Source organism: Panthera tigris, chromosome A1 (genome assembly GCF_018350195.1).
Source record: "Panthera tigris isolate Pti1 chromosome A1, P.tigris_Pti1_mat1.1, whole genome shotgun sequence".
Classification (NCBI taxonomy): domain Eukaryota; kingdom Metazoa; phylum Chordata; class Mammalia; order Carnivora; family Felidae; genus Panthera; species Panthera tigris.
The window spans coordinates 94,025,786-94,042,587 of NC_056660.1; the positions used below are offsets into that span (position 1 = coordinate 94,025,786).

At 38.6% G+C, this 16,802-nt stretch overlaps 1 protein-coding gene across 1 annotated transcript in view; it reads left to right on the forward strand.

Annotated features, from left to right (window-relative positions):
* AP3S1 (adaptor related protein complex 3 subunit sigma 1) overlaps positions 1-16,802 on the forward strand; it is a 72,085-nt gene that overhangs the window by 34,024 nt on the left and 21,259 nt on the right. Inside the window, exon 4 of the mRNA XM_042982604.1 lies at positions 13,446-13,517. Coding sequence (XP_042838538.1) covers positions 13,446-13,517 — 72 coding nt within the window. The remainder of the gene's footprint in view (positions 1-13,445; positions 13,518-16,802) is intronic.

Genomic DNA, 16,802 nt, shown 5'->3' on the forward strand with positions numbered 1-16,802 from the left:
TCTATTTTAAATAAGTTTATTGATTTATTTTGAGAGAGAGAGCCCAAGCAGGGGAGGGGCAGAGAGGGATGGGGGACAGAGGATCCCAAGCAGGCTCTGTGCTGATAGCAGACAGCCCAATGTGGGGCTCGAACTCATGAACTGTGAGACCATGACCTGAGCCGAAATCAGAAGCTTAACTGACTGAGCCCCCCAGATGTCCCAAACGTCATCATATAATTCAGAAATATGCTAGATTTTGCTTTTTTTTCAATGTTGAAAATGATACCATTTAAATGATCATTGGGAGCATGTATTTTTATGCAGAGGTTTTGTGTTTCTGAGGTATGCATATGCTGTCCCAGATTTGACTTTTTATCTTTTGTGAAATCTGAGAGAAGGCATCATCACTAAACTCCCTGTGGAATTTAGGCCACTGTATCACCAAATTGAGTACCATCAGCCTCTGTTTTCTTTTGTCTCTTTTTTTAATTCTTTGTAAGTAAGTTGGGGAAATGGTGATCCTTTTTGTTTCTGATACATACTATTCGAGTGTGATATTGACTGCCATATAAGCAAATTTCAGACTTGATACCTGGCTTTTTTTAGTCTTTCTGTTGTAGCATGTCTTCATTGGAAGCGTTAAAATATTTACAGAGTGAGAATGAGAGGTTCATTAAATATTGACAGTGGTTGGTTGAGTTATTTATAAGCAGTCATATTGTCCTCAATTAATTTATTATGCCAAGCTGATAATAAATGGAGGCATAAAAGTTCACTAGATAATTCCAAATTCTATTACAGTTTTCTGTACCGCATGTAGCAATTACCTCAGCATCAGGTCTTGTTTGGTTGTAGTCAGGACAAAATTGAGTACTAATGTTGCAGGATTTTCTACCTCAATACTCGGGATTCGTTGTCTTGCCACTTTGCAGGATGAAAGAGGTGGACAAAAATTGAGGAGCAGGCAAAAGTTATTAGAGTGCAAGAAAAGAAGAGTATTAGGAGAGCTCTCTTTACAGAGAGGGGGGCATTAGAAAATGAATACCCGGAACATAAGGCCAGGGTCCTTGTTTGATAAGGTTCTGATCAGCCCCCCTTCGTCCCTTCCCCCTAGTTCCTTCTCAGGTTCTACCCTTATTGGCTTGATAGCTCTAGGTGCTGGGTTGTCCATTCCTGATTGGCTCGACTCCATTGTGTGAGGGGTCAGACTGGTCGTACTGTCCCTCGTATAACATAAGTTTCATGGTTTACTTTTTTTAGTTAGGTACCTTGATTGTCAAATTCCTGAGGGGAACCTGAGGCGGGGAGTAGGTGGGCTCTGTTACATTCTTAAGAGGAACCTTACACCCAAGGGGGTTTGCTGTGGTTAGACACTCCTAGTACTGTTACAAAATATGTGTTTTTCCCCACCCAGGGACCTCAGGTCCTAACCTTTCCCTCTCTGCCTATTTTATCCTGTCCTTCCCTATTACACTAACAGCTGAACTTTTCTTTAGGTTAAAAAAGATGTTTGATCATACATGGTGTTATAATATGTATATAAACCAGAGCTCCATGTGTAGCATTTGTTGTTGCTGTGGTACTGAACGTTAGACCGACTTTTGTGAAATTATTTTACTTATGGCTGCTGATGCTGATTGAGCTTGTCGTTTGATTTTAATAGACCTTGAATTTTTTCACCTGTATAAAGCATGCCTATTTAATGTACTTATTTATTCCTTCCTTCCTTCCTTCCTTCCTTCCTTCCTTCCTTCCTTCATCCATTTATATTTTAGAGAGGGAGAAAGTGTGTGTGCACACGAGTTGGAGGAGGGGCAGAGAGAGAGAGAGAGAGAGAGAGAGAGAGAAAGAGAGAAAGTCTTAAGCAGCCTCCACACTCAGCATGGAGCCAGATGTAGGGCTTGATCCCACAACGCTGGGATCATGACCTGAGCTGAAATCAAGAGTCATCAGATGCTCACCCAGGTGCCCCAAGGGTGCCTATTTTAATTTGCTGCCTATAAACTTCATGAGGTTGTTAGAAAGATCAGTGAATTAAAGCAAGCTAGTTATGGTTAACATCATTGAGCCTCTGCCCCTGTACTGGCTGTGTAACTTTGTGCAAGTTACTTAACCTCTTTGACCTTCATTGACCTCATCTACAAAATGGAGTGATAATAATAATGCCAACCTATAGAGTAGGTATAAGCATCAAAAAAGATACATGAAGCTTATGGCTAAATGACTGACGTGTAGTAGACAGTGGTTTTTAGCTAACTTTACCATTAAAGCGTATATTTATAAGGAAGGCATACAAAGTATTATTCCATTAGTATGCAAATTGAATTGGATAAGGAAGTTCTATTTTATCTTATTTTTATGAGAATTTGTTAATCTTTTTATCCTCTATGTTGTGTGCTTAGAATGAATTTTATATGGTGATAGAGTTAGCCACTAAGAAATTGACCTAATTGGAGGAACTTGTAAGTCAAGAATACTTAAGTGAAGAAAGATCCCGTGATCTTCCCTTTATCACATAGGAAATTGTGCTAGGTGGGTGCTGCTGGACATAGAATGGTATGCCAGTGGAAGCCTCACTGCCTACCACCCCGTGTCATTGTTCTCTTTTATTATAAGGCTGTGCTTGAAAGCACCTTGTTAAGTAGCATACTGCATCAAATTTGGGCTCTCTAGGTTATTTTTAAGAATTATCTAGGAAGATCAGCTGACCAGCACTTAGGGACTTTGGGAAGTTGCAGCTCCCCTGGGCGGCGGGTGCCGGGAGATAAACCGCTGGTCCATGGGAGGATGAGTTCTGGTGCAGTTCCTCTTCTGACGAAAGAGGGAGCCCTGGCCCAGTTGGCTTATTTTGCCAGCAATCCAGAGTGATTACTTGGGATCATTTCAGGAAAATTTACACTTGCTACACCATACTTTAACCTGAGTATTAAAAGTTTCTGTTTTCAGTAAGATTCATTTCTCATATACATGTAAGAAACCAAAAAATGTTTCTATAAACAATTCGTTTTCTATCTTATTTTTACTGAGAAGTCTATTTCCCAAAATTGGAAATATATTCACTTTTCACTTATTTACACTGCTGCTTCGTGATAAATCTTGGTATTGAATTTGAAGATTCTTTTCTAATTTACCTGTTAACTTTTCAGCCACCCTCTAGGGAGGCATCATAGAGTCAGGTTGGTGTTTGGAGTCAAATGGCATGGATTTGAATACTGCCTCTTGCCATCTAACAGTTATATAACTTTGAGCAAATTACTTAACTGTATCCACTTATCCATTCCCAATTCTCTCGTCTGTAGGTGCTGATAGGCATACCTACCTTAACAACATTGTTGTAAGAATGAGAGCTAATGTGTATAGTTGGCATAGGGCCTAGAACATGGTAAATATGTTATTATGCAATTTCTAGTGGTGAAGAAAGTATTTAAAAAAAGTTTTTTAATGTTTATTTTTGAGAGAGAAAGTGTGAGTGGGGGAGGGGCAGAGAGAGAGAGAGGGCGACAGAAGATCTGATGTGGGCTCCCTGCTGACAGCCGCGAGCCCGAAGTGGGGCTCAAACTCACCGTGAGATCATGACCTGACCTGACGCTCAGCCAACTGAGCCACTCAGGCACACCTGTAAAGAAAGTATTTTGGAACTCAGGTACTTAAAGTCAGAATTTTGGAACTAGAAAAAAATAAGATTTATTTTTTTCTCCTTTTAAAGTAGGTTTGAGAGAGAGAGAAAAACTCAACTTATCTTGGTGTTTTTCTTTGACTTAAGGTGAATTCCTAATTTGCCAGGGTAGGATGGTTGGTTTTCAGGGAGGAATTGGTAATACAGGAGGAGACTCATTAAGCTTGGGTTTTCAGATTTTCTTCTTCTTTAAAGTTTTCAAAAACATATGTTGAAATTATTTCATGCTTACAAAAGAGTGACAAGTACAATACAAAGAATTCTTGCATATCATACCTTCACCCAGATTCCCTAAATTTAACATCTTCTATAACCACAGTATAATGACTAAAATCGGGAAATCAACATTGATATAATACTATTATCTAATCTGCAGACCTCATTCAAAACTTGCCAGTTGTCCCGTTATTGTCATTTTTCTCATTCAGAGTTTAATTCAAGTCACGTACTGCATTTAGTTTTCACGTCTCATGAGTCTCCCTGACTCTGTAATAGTTCATCTTTGTCTTTCATGCATTCCATGTCTTTCATATCTGGAGCCTTTGAAGAGTACAAGCCCATTATTTTATAGAATATTCCTCAGTTTGAGTATACCACAGAAGTGCTGTTAACATCCTTTGCAGTGCATCGTATCAAGAGGGACAAGATCTCATTTTGTCTCACTATAATATTTATTCCGACCCCTTGGTTAAGACCGTGCCTGCCAGGTTCGTCTACTGTAAACTTCTGTTATCTCTTTGTGCTTGAAAGTATCTTATGGGGAATAATTTTGAGATGATGTAAATATCCTTTATCTAATCATCTTTTTGGTCATTAATTTCAGTTTGTATCAATGATTCTTGCCTGAAGAATTAGTGTTGTGGCGTTTGCCAAATGGTGATTTTCCAGTATGCCCTCTGTATTGACTAGTTAAAATTATATAAGGAAAATCTTTCTAGGTTTTGCATTTATTTTATTTTGTTCTAAGTCATATCAATTGTACCATATACATGGAAGAACATTTTTTAATTATATGTGGGAGAATATTTTTCAAGATCAGATATGATTTTTAGATCAGCTTTTGCTTGTAAGTTTAAATATAATTTTAATAATCTCACGAGTTGCTTTTGTGCACAGAAGGAAATGATTCAGAGGCTATTTTCATTTTCAAAATTAGTATTTTGGGCACCTGGGTGGCTCAGTTGGTTGATTGTCCAACTTTGGCTCAGGTCTATGAGTTTGTGAGGTTGGCTCACAGTTTGTGAATTTGAGCCCTGCCTCAGGCTTTCTGCTGTCAGCATGGAGTCTGCTTAGAATCCTCTGTCCCTCTGTCTCTGCCCCTCCCCTGCTTGTGTGCGTATATGCTCTCTCTCTCTCTCTCTCTTAAAAATAAACATTAAAAAAACCAAAATTAATATTTGGTTGAAAACCCTGGTTCTTCCTTAGACTTCTAAATCCAACATACAAATCATATTAAGTCATTTTAATGGAAGGGCTCCAATATAATTAAGTTTCCTATGGTACAAGAAGTCCGCTTTGCACAATTCTGTGTTCATGTGGGTGGTAGAAGTATTGAAAGTTAGTTTTTGCTTTATACTATTCTGTATTTTCCAAATTTTCTAAGTAACTACTTACTACATTAAAATCAAGTACTATTTCCTGTTGTTGGAGGCAGTATGCCTAGTGAATAAGAATTTGGGTTCTGCAGTGAGACTTTCTTCTACTTACCCGGGTTAGTAGTTAGTTGACTTTTTGCTAATCTAGAACCTTTCTTGCTGTAAGTGGCCGATAATAAAAGTATCTGCCTTATGACTTACCATGAAGGAGTAAATAAAATAATATATTTAAAGCGCCTGGAACCATAGCAATGACATAATAACATGTACTCAATAGATTTTGGCTATTATCATTAACCTTTTTTTTTTTTTTTAAGAAAAACAGAAATAAGTCACATAGAAAGAATCCTTGATGTGAACTCTTTTAGAATCATTTTGATGTGAGAGTAGAAGACAGATTGCCCTCTCATCAACTTTTAATTTTTACATGCTGAGGTTGAGAGTTTAATCTGTGTAAAGTACTGGTACGAGGTAAATGCACAATAAATGGCTCTGTTTTTACTAAGACTGTCCTCATCGGCATGTTAGCGTCCAGGTCAGGTTTGGTGGAAATTCGGTCCAGAACCCAGTCATATTCCAAGTTGAGTGCCATTTACACACCTTAAGCACCGTATTTTGAAGATCCTGAATCTCCATGCAGTAGTACGTACTGGAGAGTGTCCCTAGGCTGTATTCATCATGTTCTTCAAAGGCCATTGATCTGGTTTTAAGTTCAGTTTGCCTTCCCCAGCTCTTCTGGTACATTTTTTTTTTAATGTTTTTATTTATTTATTATTGAGACAGAAAGACAGAGCATGAGCAGGAGAGGGGCAGAGAGAGAGGGAGACACAGAATCCAAAGCAGGCTTCAGGCTCTAAGCTGTCAGCACAGAGCCCGACGCAAGGCTCGAACTCATGGAGTGTGAGATCATGACCTGAGCTGAAGTTGGATGCTCAGCCAACTGAGCCACCCAGGCGCCCCTCTTCTGGTACATTTTTAGTGGCGTTTTTTTGATTCTTGGCTTGAGCTAAACCAGTATCTCTCTAGAACATCTTGCTGCTGACTAAAAACAATTTTTTTTTTAGATCTCTTGCCATATTATTAGTATTCTTAAATTTGTGCCTCCTATTTTGGGGTTTAAGACTTTTTCTATCTTATGATATGTCTATTTAACATTTACATATTTCACTTAATGTTATAGATTTTCTGCTGAAATCTGATAGAAATCCTCAAACTCAGAAAAAAATAATTATATTTTACCTAAAAACAAAACTCTAAAGGGAGGGTGGGGGGCTCCTGGGTGACTCAATTAGTTAAGTGTCTGACTTCAGCTCAGGTCATGATCTTATGGTCTATGAGTTTGAGCCCCTCGTCAGGCTCTGCTGACAGCTCAGAGCCTGGAGTCTGCTTTGGATTCTGTGACTCCTTCTCTCTCTGCCTCTCCCCCCCACACACTCTGTCTCTTAAAAAATATATATTTTTTAAAATAAAGTGGGGGGGGTGGGTCTGCCACGTAAGTGATACTGCTTAAGGATATTTTGTGGCTTCTGTTTTACCTAAGGCATATTTTTATTTCTCCATATGTGTATATTATAATACTAGCCAACATACATATTCTTGAAGGGAGACATTGTTCTAAGCCCTTTATGTGTATTCATTTTTTTTTAATGTTTTATTTTATTTTTGAGAGAGAGACAGCACAAGTGGGGTAGCGGCAGAGAGAGAGGGAGACACAGAATTTGAAGCAGGCTCCAGGCTCTGAGCTGTCAGCACAGAGCCTGATGCGGGGCTCGAACTCGAGCTGTGAGATCATGACCTGAGCCGAAGTTGGACGCTCAACTGACTGAGCCACCCAGGTGCCCCGATTTTTGATTGTTTTATGTGCTTGAATTCTCTCATGAGAGTCTCAACTTAATACCCTGCTTATGTATTCCCAAGATAGCTTCAACTTGATTTCTTTGGCCTTTGTCCTCCAAGAGTTCATTTTCTTGTCATTGAGTGTGGCTTTATTTTCATCAATATATGTTTAATTTTTTTTTAATGTTTATTTTTGAGAGAGGGAGAGACAGAGACAGAGCATGAGTGGGGGAGGGGCAGACAGAGAGAGGGAGACAGAATCTGAAGGCAGGCTCCAGGCTCTGAGCTGTCAGCACTGAGCCGATGGGGGGCTCAAATTCACAGACTGTGATATCATGACCTGAGCCAAAGTTGGATGCTTAACCTCCTGAGCCCCCCAGGCGCCCCTATATATATTCATCACTAAAACGACTGTATGGCATAGGTACCATTATTATGTCCAGATGAAGAAACTGAGATTTAGAGTTAAATAACTTGCCCTAGATTTCATAGAGGCTAAGCTGGAATTTTAATAGAGACATGCTTGCCAAAGCTTATGCTCTTACGTTCTAAGCACTGTTAAATACTAAGCTGCCTCATAACAGATTCTGGTTACCTTTGTGGCCTAGACCCAGGTTTGTAATTAAAGATAAAGGAAACAGAAGAAAATTTTGTTACAAGGGCACTGGGAAGGGAGAGTATTTCTATGTGGATGTGAATCTGTTTTTTTTGTTTCTTTTTGGAAAATTAGATAATTATTAAAATGCGGGAAAACTTAAAATATGATTCTCTTAGTAAATTAATATTTTCCCCATTAACCTTTGAATTTTTGGAGGGCAGAGATTATTGAGTTGCTGCTTAGTAGATAACCGTTCTATTTAAATTGACCTTAAAACTTGTATCATTTTTATTTTTTTATTTGTATTATTTTTGTTAAGCTTATTTATTTTGAGAGAGAAAGAGAGAGAGAAGGAAGTGGGAGAGGGACAGAGAGAGAGGGAGAAAGAATCCCAAGCAGATTCCACCATGGCAGCACGGAGCCTGACGTGGGGCTCGATCTCTTGAACCGTGAGATCATGACCTGAGCCAAAATCGAGAGTCAGGCACAAATGACTGAGCCACCTAGGCACCCCAACATTTTTATCATTTTGAAAATGAAACATAAAAGTGGTGCCTGGGCTCAGTTGGTTAAGTGTGTGGCTTGATTTCAGCCCAGATCATGATCTCACGGTTTGAGAGGTCCAGCCCTGCATTGGGCTCTGCGCTGACAGTGCAGAACCTGCTTGGTCTCCTCTCTCTGCCCTTCCCCCACTTGTGCTCACTTTCTCCCTCTTCCTCTATCTCAAATAAGCTTAAAAAAAAAATGAAACGTAAGAGAGTGGTATTTACCATGTCACTTTTAGTACTTTGTTCTTTTTATCTATTTCCTTGTGAAATATAATGCAGTCACAACTTTGTTACTATTTTTTGTTCTGGCTAGAAGCCCAAAGGCCCATTAATTCGTTGTTCTTAATTTCTTTACTTCAGTTTGTAGATTATTAGTTTTGTCTTGGCCTTGTCCATATGACACATCAGTGTGTGTATCTATATACAAAGCTCCAGATTTCTAACTATATTAAGAATTTTTGCTAAATCAAAATAAAATTAATGGAAACTTTTTTCTAAGATTTATTTTTTAAGTAATCTCTACACACAACATGGTGCTCAAACTCGCAACCCCAAAGAGTCGCGTGCTCTATGACTGAACCAGCCAGGCACCCAGTGGAAGAGGGTTTTTTTGAAGAGGGTTTTTGATTTGTTTAGACCAGACGTAGCATTTAAATGTCTTAAATCTTAAGAATTCTTTTCCTAAATTAAGAACCTGTAGTTATAATGACATTTTACTGCAGAACACTTTTTTTTGTATTTATATTTTTCAAAGGTGGTATTGTTCTGGTTTAAATATAGGCAACATTTTTCTTTCTATATTAATAAGCATATCACAAAGGCCTGCCAGCCTCAGCAGGTAGTCACCTTGCTTTTATATCAGTGTTTACCTGCAGAATTAGACTTTTCTATTTCTGTTTCAATTTTATAATCCTTGCATGTTTTGAACAGCCAGATGAACAGTACTGGTTTCCTTTTATTAGATGTGTTACGCACTTTATCAAAATTATCGAGCTAGATCTGTGAGGTAATCCAAAAAGGTAGGTAGTTTTATCACTGTTTTCTAGTTCTGAGGTTTGGGGGAGTAAGTGATGCTGAAGCTCACATAGCAAGGTAGCAACTGAGTTGGTTTCCTCACCACTACACCCTACTGTCTCTTTGACAGGCCATAATTTTTTGCTACTCCATGGTTTGCCACTGGCTCACTTAAAGCTACCAGGAAAATTGTTTTCACTTTGCCCAACATAGTCTGCACATTGATTCAGTGGGTTCCACTGATCTTTTATAAGTGTACATAAATGGAGGGAAAGTATTTAGACAGCATTTTCACCAGGATAGTCATCTTCTGATGGCTAAAAACCAATGGCTTATAGTATATGGGTAATGAAACCAGGTAATTTGGAAAAAGTAAGCATGGAAAAATAAAGACATATTAGAAACTTTTGACTCTGATGGGTAGGTCTAATAATGATTTTATTTATTATTTTTTTAATTTTTAGTAGGCTCCACACTCACTTGGGGCTTGAACTCACGACTCTGAGATGAAGAGTCGCATGCTTTACCAACTGAGCGAGGCATCCCTAATAATGATTTTAAATTAAAGAAGATTAAATTCAACCATGCCATACACAAAAATCTCCACTAGATTTAGTCGAAACATGAAAGATAAAACAGTAAAGCTTTTGTTTTCTTCTGGGAGAATATCTTCTTGATGTTACTGTAGGCTAAGATTTCTTAAATTGGACATAAAAAAAAGATTAACCTTAGAGACTGATAAATTGGAAAATATTGAAAGTGAAAACTTCCAAGAACGTTGGTAGAATAAAAAGGCAAGCCACAGAGTGGGAGAAGATATCTGTAATATGTATAGATGACAAGACTGTATCTAGGATAATTTAAGAATTTTTAGACACTATCAAGAAAGACCGATACAAAAATGAGCAGAAATCTTGAACAGACATCACAAAGAAAGATATCTAAATGGCTGATAAATATGAAACAGCGCTCAGTGTCATTACAGCTATCAGGGAAATACAAATTGATGTTACAATGACTTACTGCCACATACCCATGAGATTGGTTAAAATTAAGAGATGGACAACATAACGCTCTGACAAGGGTGTGTGATTGTGGGAACTCTCATATACTGCTCTTTGGGGTATCCAGCTTTAGAATTGCTTTGGAAGTCTGTTTGAAGCCGTCTGCTACCCTGTGACCCCACAGTTCTCCTGTGTGTGTGCACTCAGTGGGTATGTGTGCATCCATTCAGTAATAGACACGAATAAGAATATTCCTAGCAGTGCTAACTATAATGGCTCCATACTGGAAACAACCCAAACTGTCAACAGCGAAATGGATAAATACTTTCATGCAATGGCATACAGTAGATGAGAATGAATGAGCTATTAGGTAATAGTTGAATCTCACAAAAATATTGATGAATAAAAGGCACCACTCACAAAAGATTGCATACTGTGTGATCTCATATAATATAGTTCAGAAATAGGCAAAACGGATCTGTTGTATTAGAAAGAAAGTGGTTACCTTTAATGGTGATGGTGACTTACTGAAGTATGAGAGGCTTCTGCAGTGCAGGTAATATTTCAACACCTGATTTGGGTGTTGGTTACACAGGTATGTTTACTTTGTGAAAATTCATCAGGTTATATACATTGTTGTGATTTGTGTACTTCTGTGTATGTATGTTATGCTTCAGGAAAAATTTCCTGGAGCCGGGGAGCAGAAGTGAAATGGCTTTACATACTATAACTTATTTAATTATGATGTTATAAATTGGAATTCAGACCATTTCCAACTTAAAGGTACGGTTTCAGAAGTAATATTTTCTACTTTATCAATGGGAAAAGTTTGTTTCTTCTTCTCACATTCTTCTAGGAAGTTCAAGTTTGTTAAGCTTGTTCAACTCTTTGTTCAAGCAGCGTTATCCCATTCAGTGCTTATAAGCAAGAATCTGCTATAAAAAGAAGGAAAATGAATCTGAATTAATTTCAAGTAGAGTGAATAAAGTCATTCCAGGTATCATGTCACTAAGACCTTGAGGAGAAATTAAGATAAAGTTGGGAGGTTGAGTGGATATTCTTTGTTTCCTACCTACCTCAAAAAATTGAAATTAACTGGAAACTTTGAGGCTGACCCCTGTATGCCCCCACAGTTGGTCATCTGAATAATTTGCATTCTCAAAAATGAAATTGTCGAGTAAAACTGCATGTTCTTTGTTACTTATAGACCTCTTACTTCTAGTGACTTTGGTCTAAGCCAGGGGCCAATAAACTACAGCAGGTCAAGTCCAGCTTGCTACACCTTTTTGTAAAGTTTTGTTGGAGCAGAGCCATGCTCATTAAAACAGTTTTTTTTTTTTAATGTTTATTTATTTTGAGAGACGAGTATGAGCGGGGGGGGGGGGGGGGGCAGAGAGAGAGGGAGACACAGAATCTGAAGCAGACTCTTGTTAGCACAGAGCCCTACAGGGGGCTCGAACTCATGAGCCATGAGATCATGACCTGAGCCGAAGTCTGACGCTTAACCAACTGAGCCAGCCAGGCACCCCCATGCTCATTGTTTATATATCTATATAGTTGCTTTTTGTTGCACCATATGGCCCACAAAGCTAAAATATTCATTCTGTGGTCCTTTGTGGAGAAAGTTTGCCAACTCTTGGTCTGAGAGATATTGATTACAGTCCTACAGTTCCTTGTTTGTAATGTTTCACCTATCTTACCATCTGCATGGATGGAAGGAACCTTGGGTTAGAGATCTGTGTAAATTGGCCTGAGATATGAGTAGTTTAGCAAGACGCCTGCTGTTTGCATTTTACTCCTTGTCCTATAGGATCACCTGTGAATAAAGTAACCATACGTTTCCATTTGGGAGTAAGTCCTTCTTTATATCTTTCGTTCCAGGCTGTTAAGAAATTATGATAACATTGCATTCTATTATAGCTTAATAATCATAAAATTTTAGCTGCTCCTTTTTACTCCTCATGCCCCCAGTTTGTATGATAAATTTTGTGGTCATCCTGTCTGTGACACTAACCTTTGAGAAGGGTGGTGGGAATAGAGATAGAAACAGAGTGACAGCCTATCCAAGGGAATTTAAGAAATTAATTTTCGAAAGTTTGTGTCTAAGGTCTTCAAGACCATCTCATTGATTTGCTAGGATTCACAGGACTCCAAAGTTGCTGTGCTCATGGTTAGGGTTTAGTACAGTGGTAAGAAACAGGAAAAGCACATGAGGGGATGTCTGGAGAAAACCAGGCGCAAGCTTCGATGTGTCCCTTCCCACTGTAGTCACACAAGATATGTTTTAATTCCCCCAGAAATGGTATGTGTAAAGTGTTCGCAATCAGGGACAGTCACTCCTAGCCTGTGTGTCGGGATTTTTGTTGGGGGTCAGTCACATAGGCATGTGGCACCATTGTGACTTGACCTTGCTTACTTAAGCTCTAGAACCTCAGAGGTAAGGAGTTGTTCATCATAAATCACATTGTTAGCATAAACTGTTCATTCAGACTGGTATACAGTGCAGCCCAAGGACTCAGGCATGCCAGAACATACTTATCAGAACTTTGCAGGGGCTCAGAGCTCAGTTCCCAGGAGCTAGTCAAGGGCTAGTCTGGTAAACAGGCCATTTTGGGGGATGTGTAGGTTTTGAGCCTCACAGTCCTGTTGCGTTAACCCTTTCCCCCGGAAGGCCCTACAAGGTATTCAAACCAGAGCTTGAACTCAGGTAAGTCTGATTCCAAAGTCTTTTTTGCTTTTTCCATAGATAATTTTGAGTGATCTTTTATCCTGAATTAATTGCTTATTACCAACTGGATGCATTAAATGTGGTAGACTTGGACTATGTCCATCTATCATGATAAATCTTTCCAGTAAGTTTTCTTTTTTCCTCACATGAAGATAGGGAGCCTGATTTGATTATTTTTTTCAGCGCTTTTTAAAGTAATGGTGCTAAGAATTCTAGTTTTAGTTATTTTCAGTAAAGTTTATTTTGTTTTGTATGTTAATGTATTGAAACATAGTTATGAGGAATAGCGTGTAATTATTCCTGTTGCACTTAATGCAGTATTTAATTTAAAACAAATGTGATAGCGGAGTTTAGAAAAGTGTTTGTTCACAATTAAGAATTGTCTCCTTTGTAGATGGTAGGTTTGAATGAATTTATACAGTTCTCAAGAGCTCTTAACCTTTTTTTCTTTTCTTTTTCTTCAGGTGTTTGTGGAAACGTTAGACAAGTGTTTTGAAAATGTCTGTGAACTGGATTTAATTTTCCATGTAGACAAGGTACTCTTTCTGTATTGTTAAATCTTCTGAGCTCTGTATCTAAGAAAAATGTTATTTTGTATTTGTCAAAGTAAAAATGGATTTAGTGAATAATACTATTTTTATTCCTTATTTATTTAGTATAACTAATAAATTATGTTTACTATGAACCAGGCACTGAGCTTGGTGCCGAAGATTCAGACCCTGGCCAGAGGAATCCACATCTAGAGGAGGAGACCGTGGCATTAATTAAGTAGTAGTGTGTTGAGTGTTAATGGGAACACAGCTGTCCCACCTGCCTCTGCCCAGGGGGATGTGAGTGGAGGAGATTACATTAAAGTTGGATTTTTAAGGATTAGTAGATATTTCACTGACCGAAGTGGAGAGGATGGCTCTGGAGGCAGAGATATAAAATACAGGCCTTTGGTGTGTGTGTTGTGGGGGGTGGGGGTGGGGTGGTATTGATTGAGAGGCCTAATTTAAGTGTCTTCAGTGCACGGATTTTGGACTTTGTTCTGACACACTTTAATTTTTTTAATAAAAATATGTATTGGCATTTATTGTTGCCTTGTATGTACATTGGTTTTTGTTTTGTTTTGATTTGGCAAGATCAGTTTTTTCTACATTACGAAGATTGGATTGGATTGGATTGGTGGTAGGTGGGAGATTAAAGGCAGGGAAATCCGCTAGAAATCTTTTTGAGGAGTTCCAGAAAGAAGAGAAGTAAGACAGTACAGTAGGGATGCAGGAGGGTGAATTGATAAGACATCATGGTCTGCTAAAAAGCTCCACTTACCTATAGATTCCATACATGAGAGGAGGGAAGGATTGCTGAACTTTGTAGCCAGTATTTATTACCTGGTGCTGGTGATAGGGAATTTGGGAGGAAGAGAGTACACTTTTACCACACACAGGTTTTTTTCTTTATTAAGCTTATATAATGTAACAAGGTTTTTTGTTTTGGTTTGGTTTGGTTTTAGTGTTTGTTTCTTTTTGAAAGAGACAGAGTGCGAGTGGGGGAGGGGCAGAGAGAGGGGAAACAGAATCCAAAGCTCACGACTGAGCCACACAGGCCTCAGTAACAAGTTGTTTTGAATAATTAACCCATTGAATAAAATAGTCTGAAATAATATGCTGAAAATTTTAGCAGAAAAGGTGATTTTTAAAAATCAGCTTTATCGAGGTATAATTTACACACACCAAAATTCAGTTTAAAATTTTTTTTTTATTCTTTTTAACATTTATTTATTTTTGAGAGAGAGAGACAGAGCATGAGCTGGGGAGGGGCAGAGAGAGAGGGAGACACAGAATCTGAAGCAGGCTCCAGGTTCCATGCTGACAGCACAGAGCCAGAAGTGGGGCTCAAACCGACAAACTGCAAGATTGTGACCTGAGCCAAAGTCGAACACTCAACCAACTGAGCCATCCAGGCGCCCCCAAAATTCGGCAGTTTTAAGCATACAGTTAGTTAGTCCCAGAAGATGTATATAGTTATGTGACTGCTACCACATTCAAGATACAGCACAACGAAGGAATGCATTTTATTATTTCTGAATAATCAAAGAATACTTTTATTATTAGCCAGTTTTCTTGGTCATATTTCTTATTTACTAAATGACTTGATTTTGGGCAGAAGACTTAAACTTGATATTTTTAAGAGTCAGTTTTTAGTTTTTCTCTAATTACGGTACCTTGCACTTTTTCACAATTACAAAGGCTTCTGTTATTTTTAGGCATTAGGGTTTGCAATATTCAAAATTATGTTTTGGTACATGATTAAAATGCTTAAATATGATTAAAATGCTTAAAAAAGACTGTTCAAAATCATTAGTTTGTGTAATACATCTAGCAGTTTAAGAAAATTGAGGAATCTCTTAGAAACATTGTAGTAAGAGTAAAGTTCTCATGTTTGTACTAGAGAATAAAAGAGATCTGTAAGAGGGAAATTAAGCTCCACTTATCTACAGATTCCGTACATGGCACACAATGTTTTTAAAATTTCCTCTTTTTTTTAATGTTTATTTTTGAGAGAGAGAAACAGAGCGCAAGGGGGGGAGGGGCAGAGAGAGATGGAGACACAGAATCCGAAGCAGGCTCCAGGCTCCGAGCTGTCAGCCCAGAGCCCATCTTGGGGCTTGAACTCACGAATCGTGAGATCATGACCTGAGCCGAAGTCGATGATCAACCAACTGAGCCACCCAGGCGCCCCTTAAAACTTCTAATTTACATTGCTTGATATACATTCACTTAAGAAAAATCAGAAAATACAGGTAAGTGGAAAATAAGTAGAAGCCATTCAATTTCAGAGGTTGCCTTATGTTAAAAGAAAAGCTGAGGCATATTAAGAGTTTTATCAGGGGCTCCTGGGTGGCTCAGTCGGTTGGGCGTCTGACTCCGGCTCAGGTCATGATCTCGCGGTCCATGAGTTCGAGCCCCGCGTCGGGCTCTGTGCTGACAGCTCAGAGCCTGGAGCCTGTTTCAGATTCTGTGTCTCCCTCTCTCTCTGACCTTCCCCCATTCATGCTCTGTCTCTCTCTGTCTCAAAAATGAATAAACGTTAAAAAAAAATTAAAAAAAAAAAGAGTTTTATCAGTTTATTTGAACAATACTGATTCAAATTGGGCGGTGCCAAACCAGGGATGTTTAGGAGTATTCCAACAGGAGCGAGGGGAGAGGCTTCTATAGAGAAAAGGCGGAAGCAAAGCAAGGGAATTAACTGACTGATTATAACTCAAGCAGTTGTATTATTTGAAAAAGTCGAGTTTGCTGTGATTGGTTGTCTTTAGGCTTTGATTTCTTAACCTTGAGACATTTACAGGCTTAGGTTTTAGTTTGCTTACTTAGGCTGTTAGATATTAGAACCACCTCACTCTAATTGTTTAATGAACATTAGTGTTAACATTTTAGAGTGTTAGAGTTCTAGATTGTTTTGTACAAGTAAGTACAGAAACAAATACGTCTTTTTTTTTTAATTTCTTTTTTAACGTTTATTTATTTTTGAGACAGAGAGACAGAGCATGAACGGGGAGGGTCAGAGAGAGGGAGACACAGAATCCGAAACAGGCTCCAGGCTCTGAGCCATCAGCACAGAGCCTGACGCGGGGCTTGAACTCACGAACCGTGAGATCATGACCTGAGCCGAAGTCGGCCGCTTTAACCAACTGAGCCACCCAGGCGCCCCAACAAATACGTCAACAAGACCAACACAAATGGAATCCTGCAGTATATAGTATGTGTAGCCTATACCTTTGTACAACAGTGTATCACTATTTTAGAACCTGCCAAAATTAACTAGATCTGTTCTTT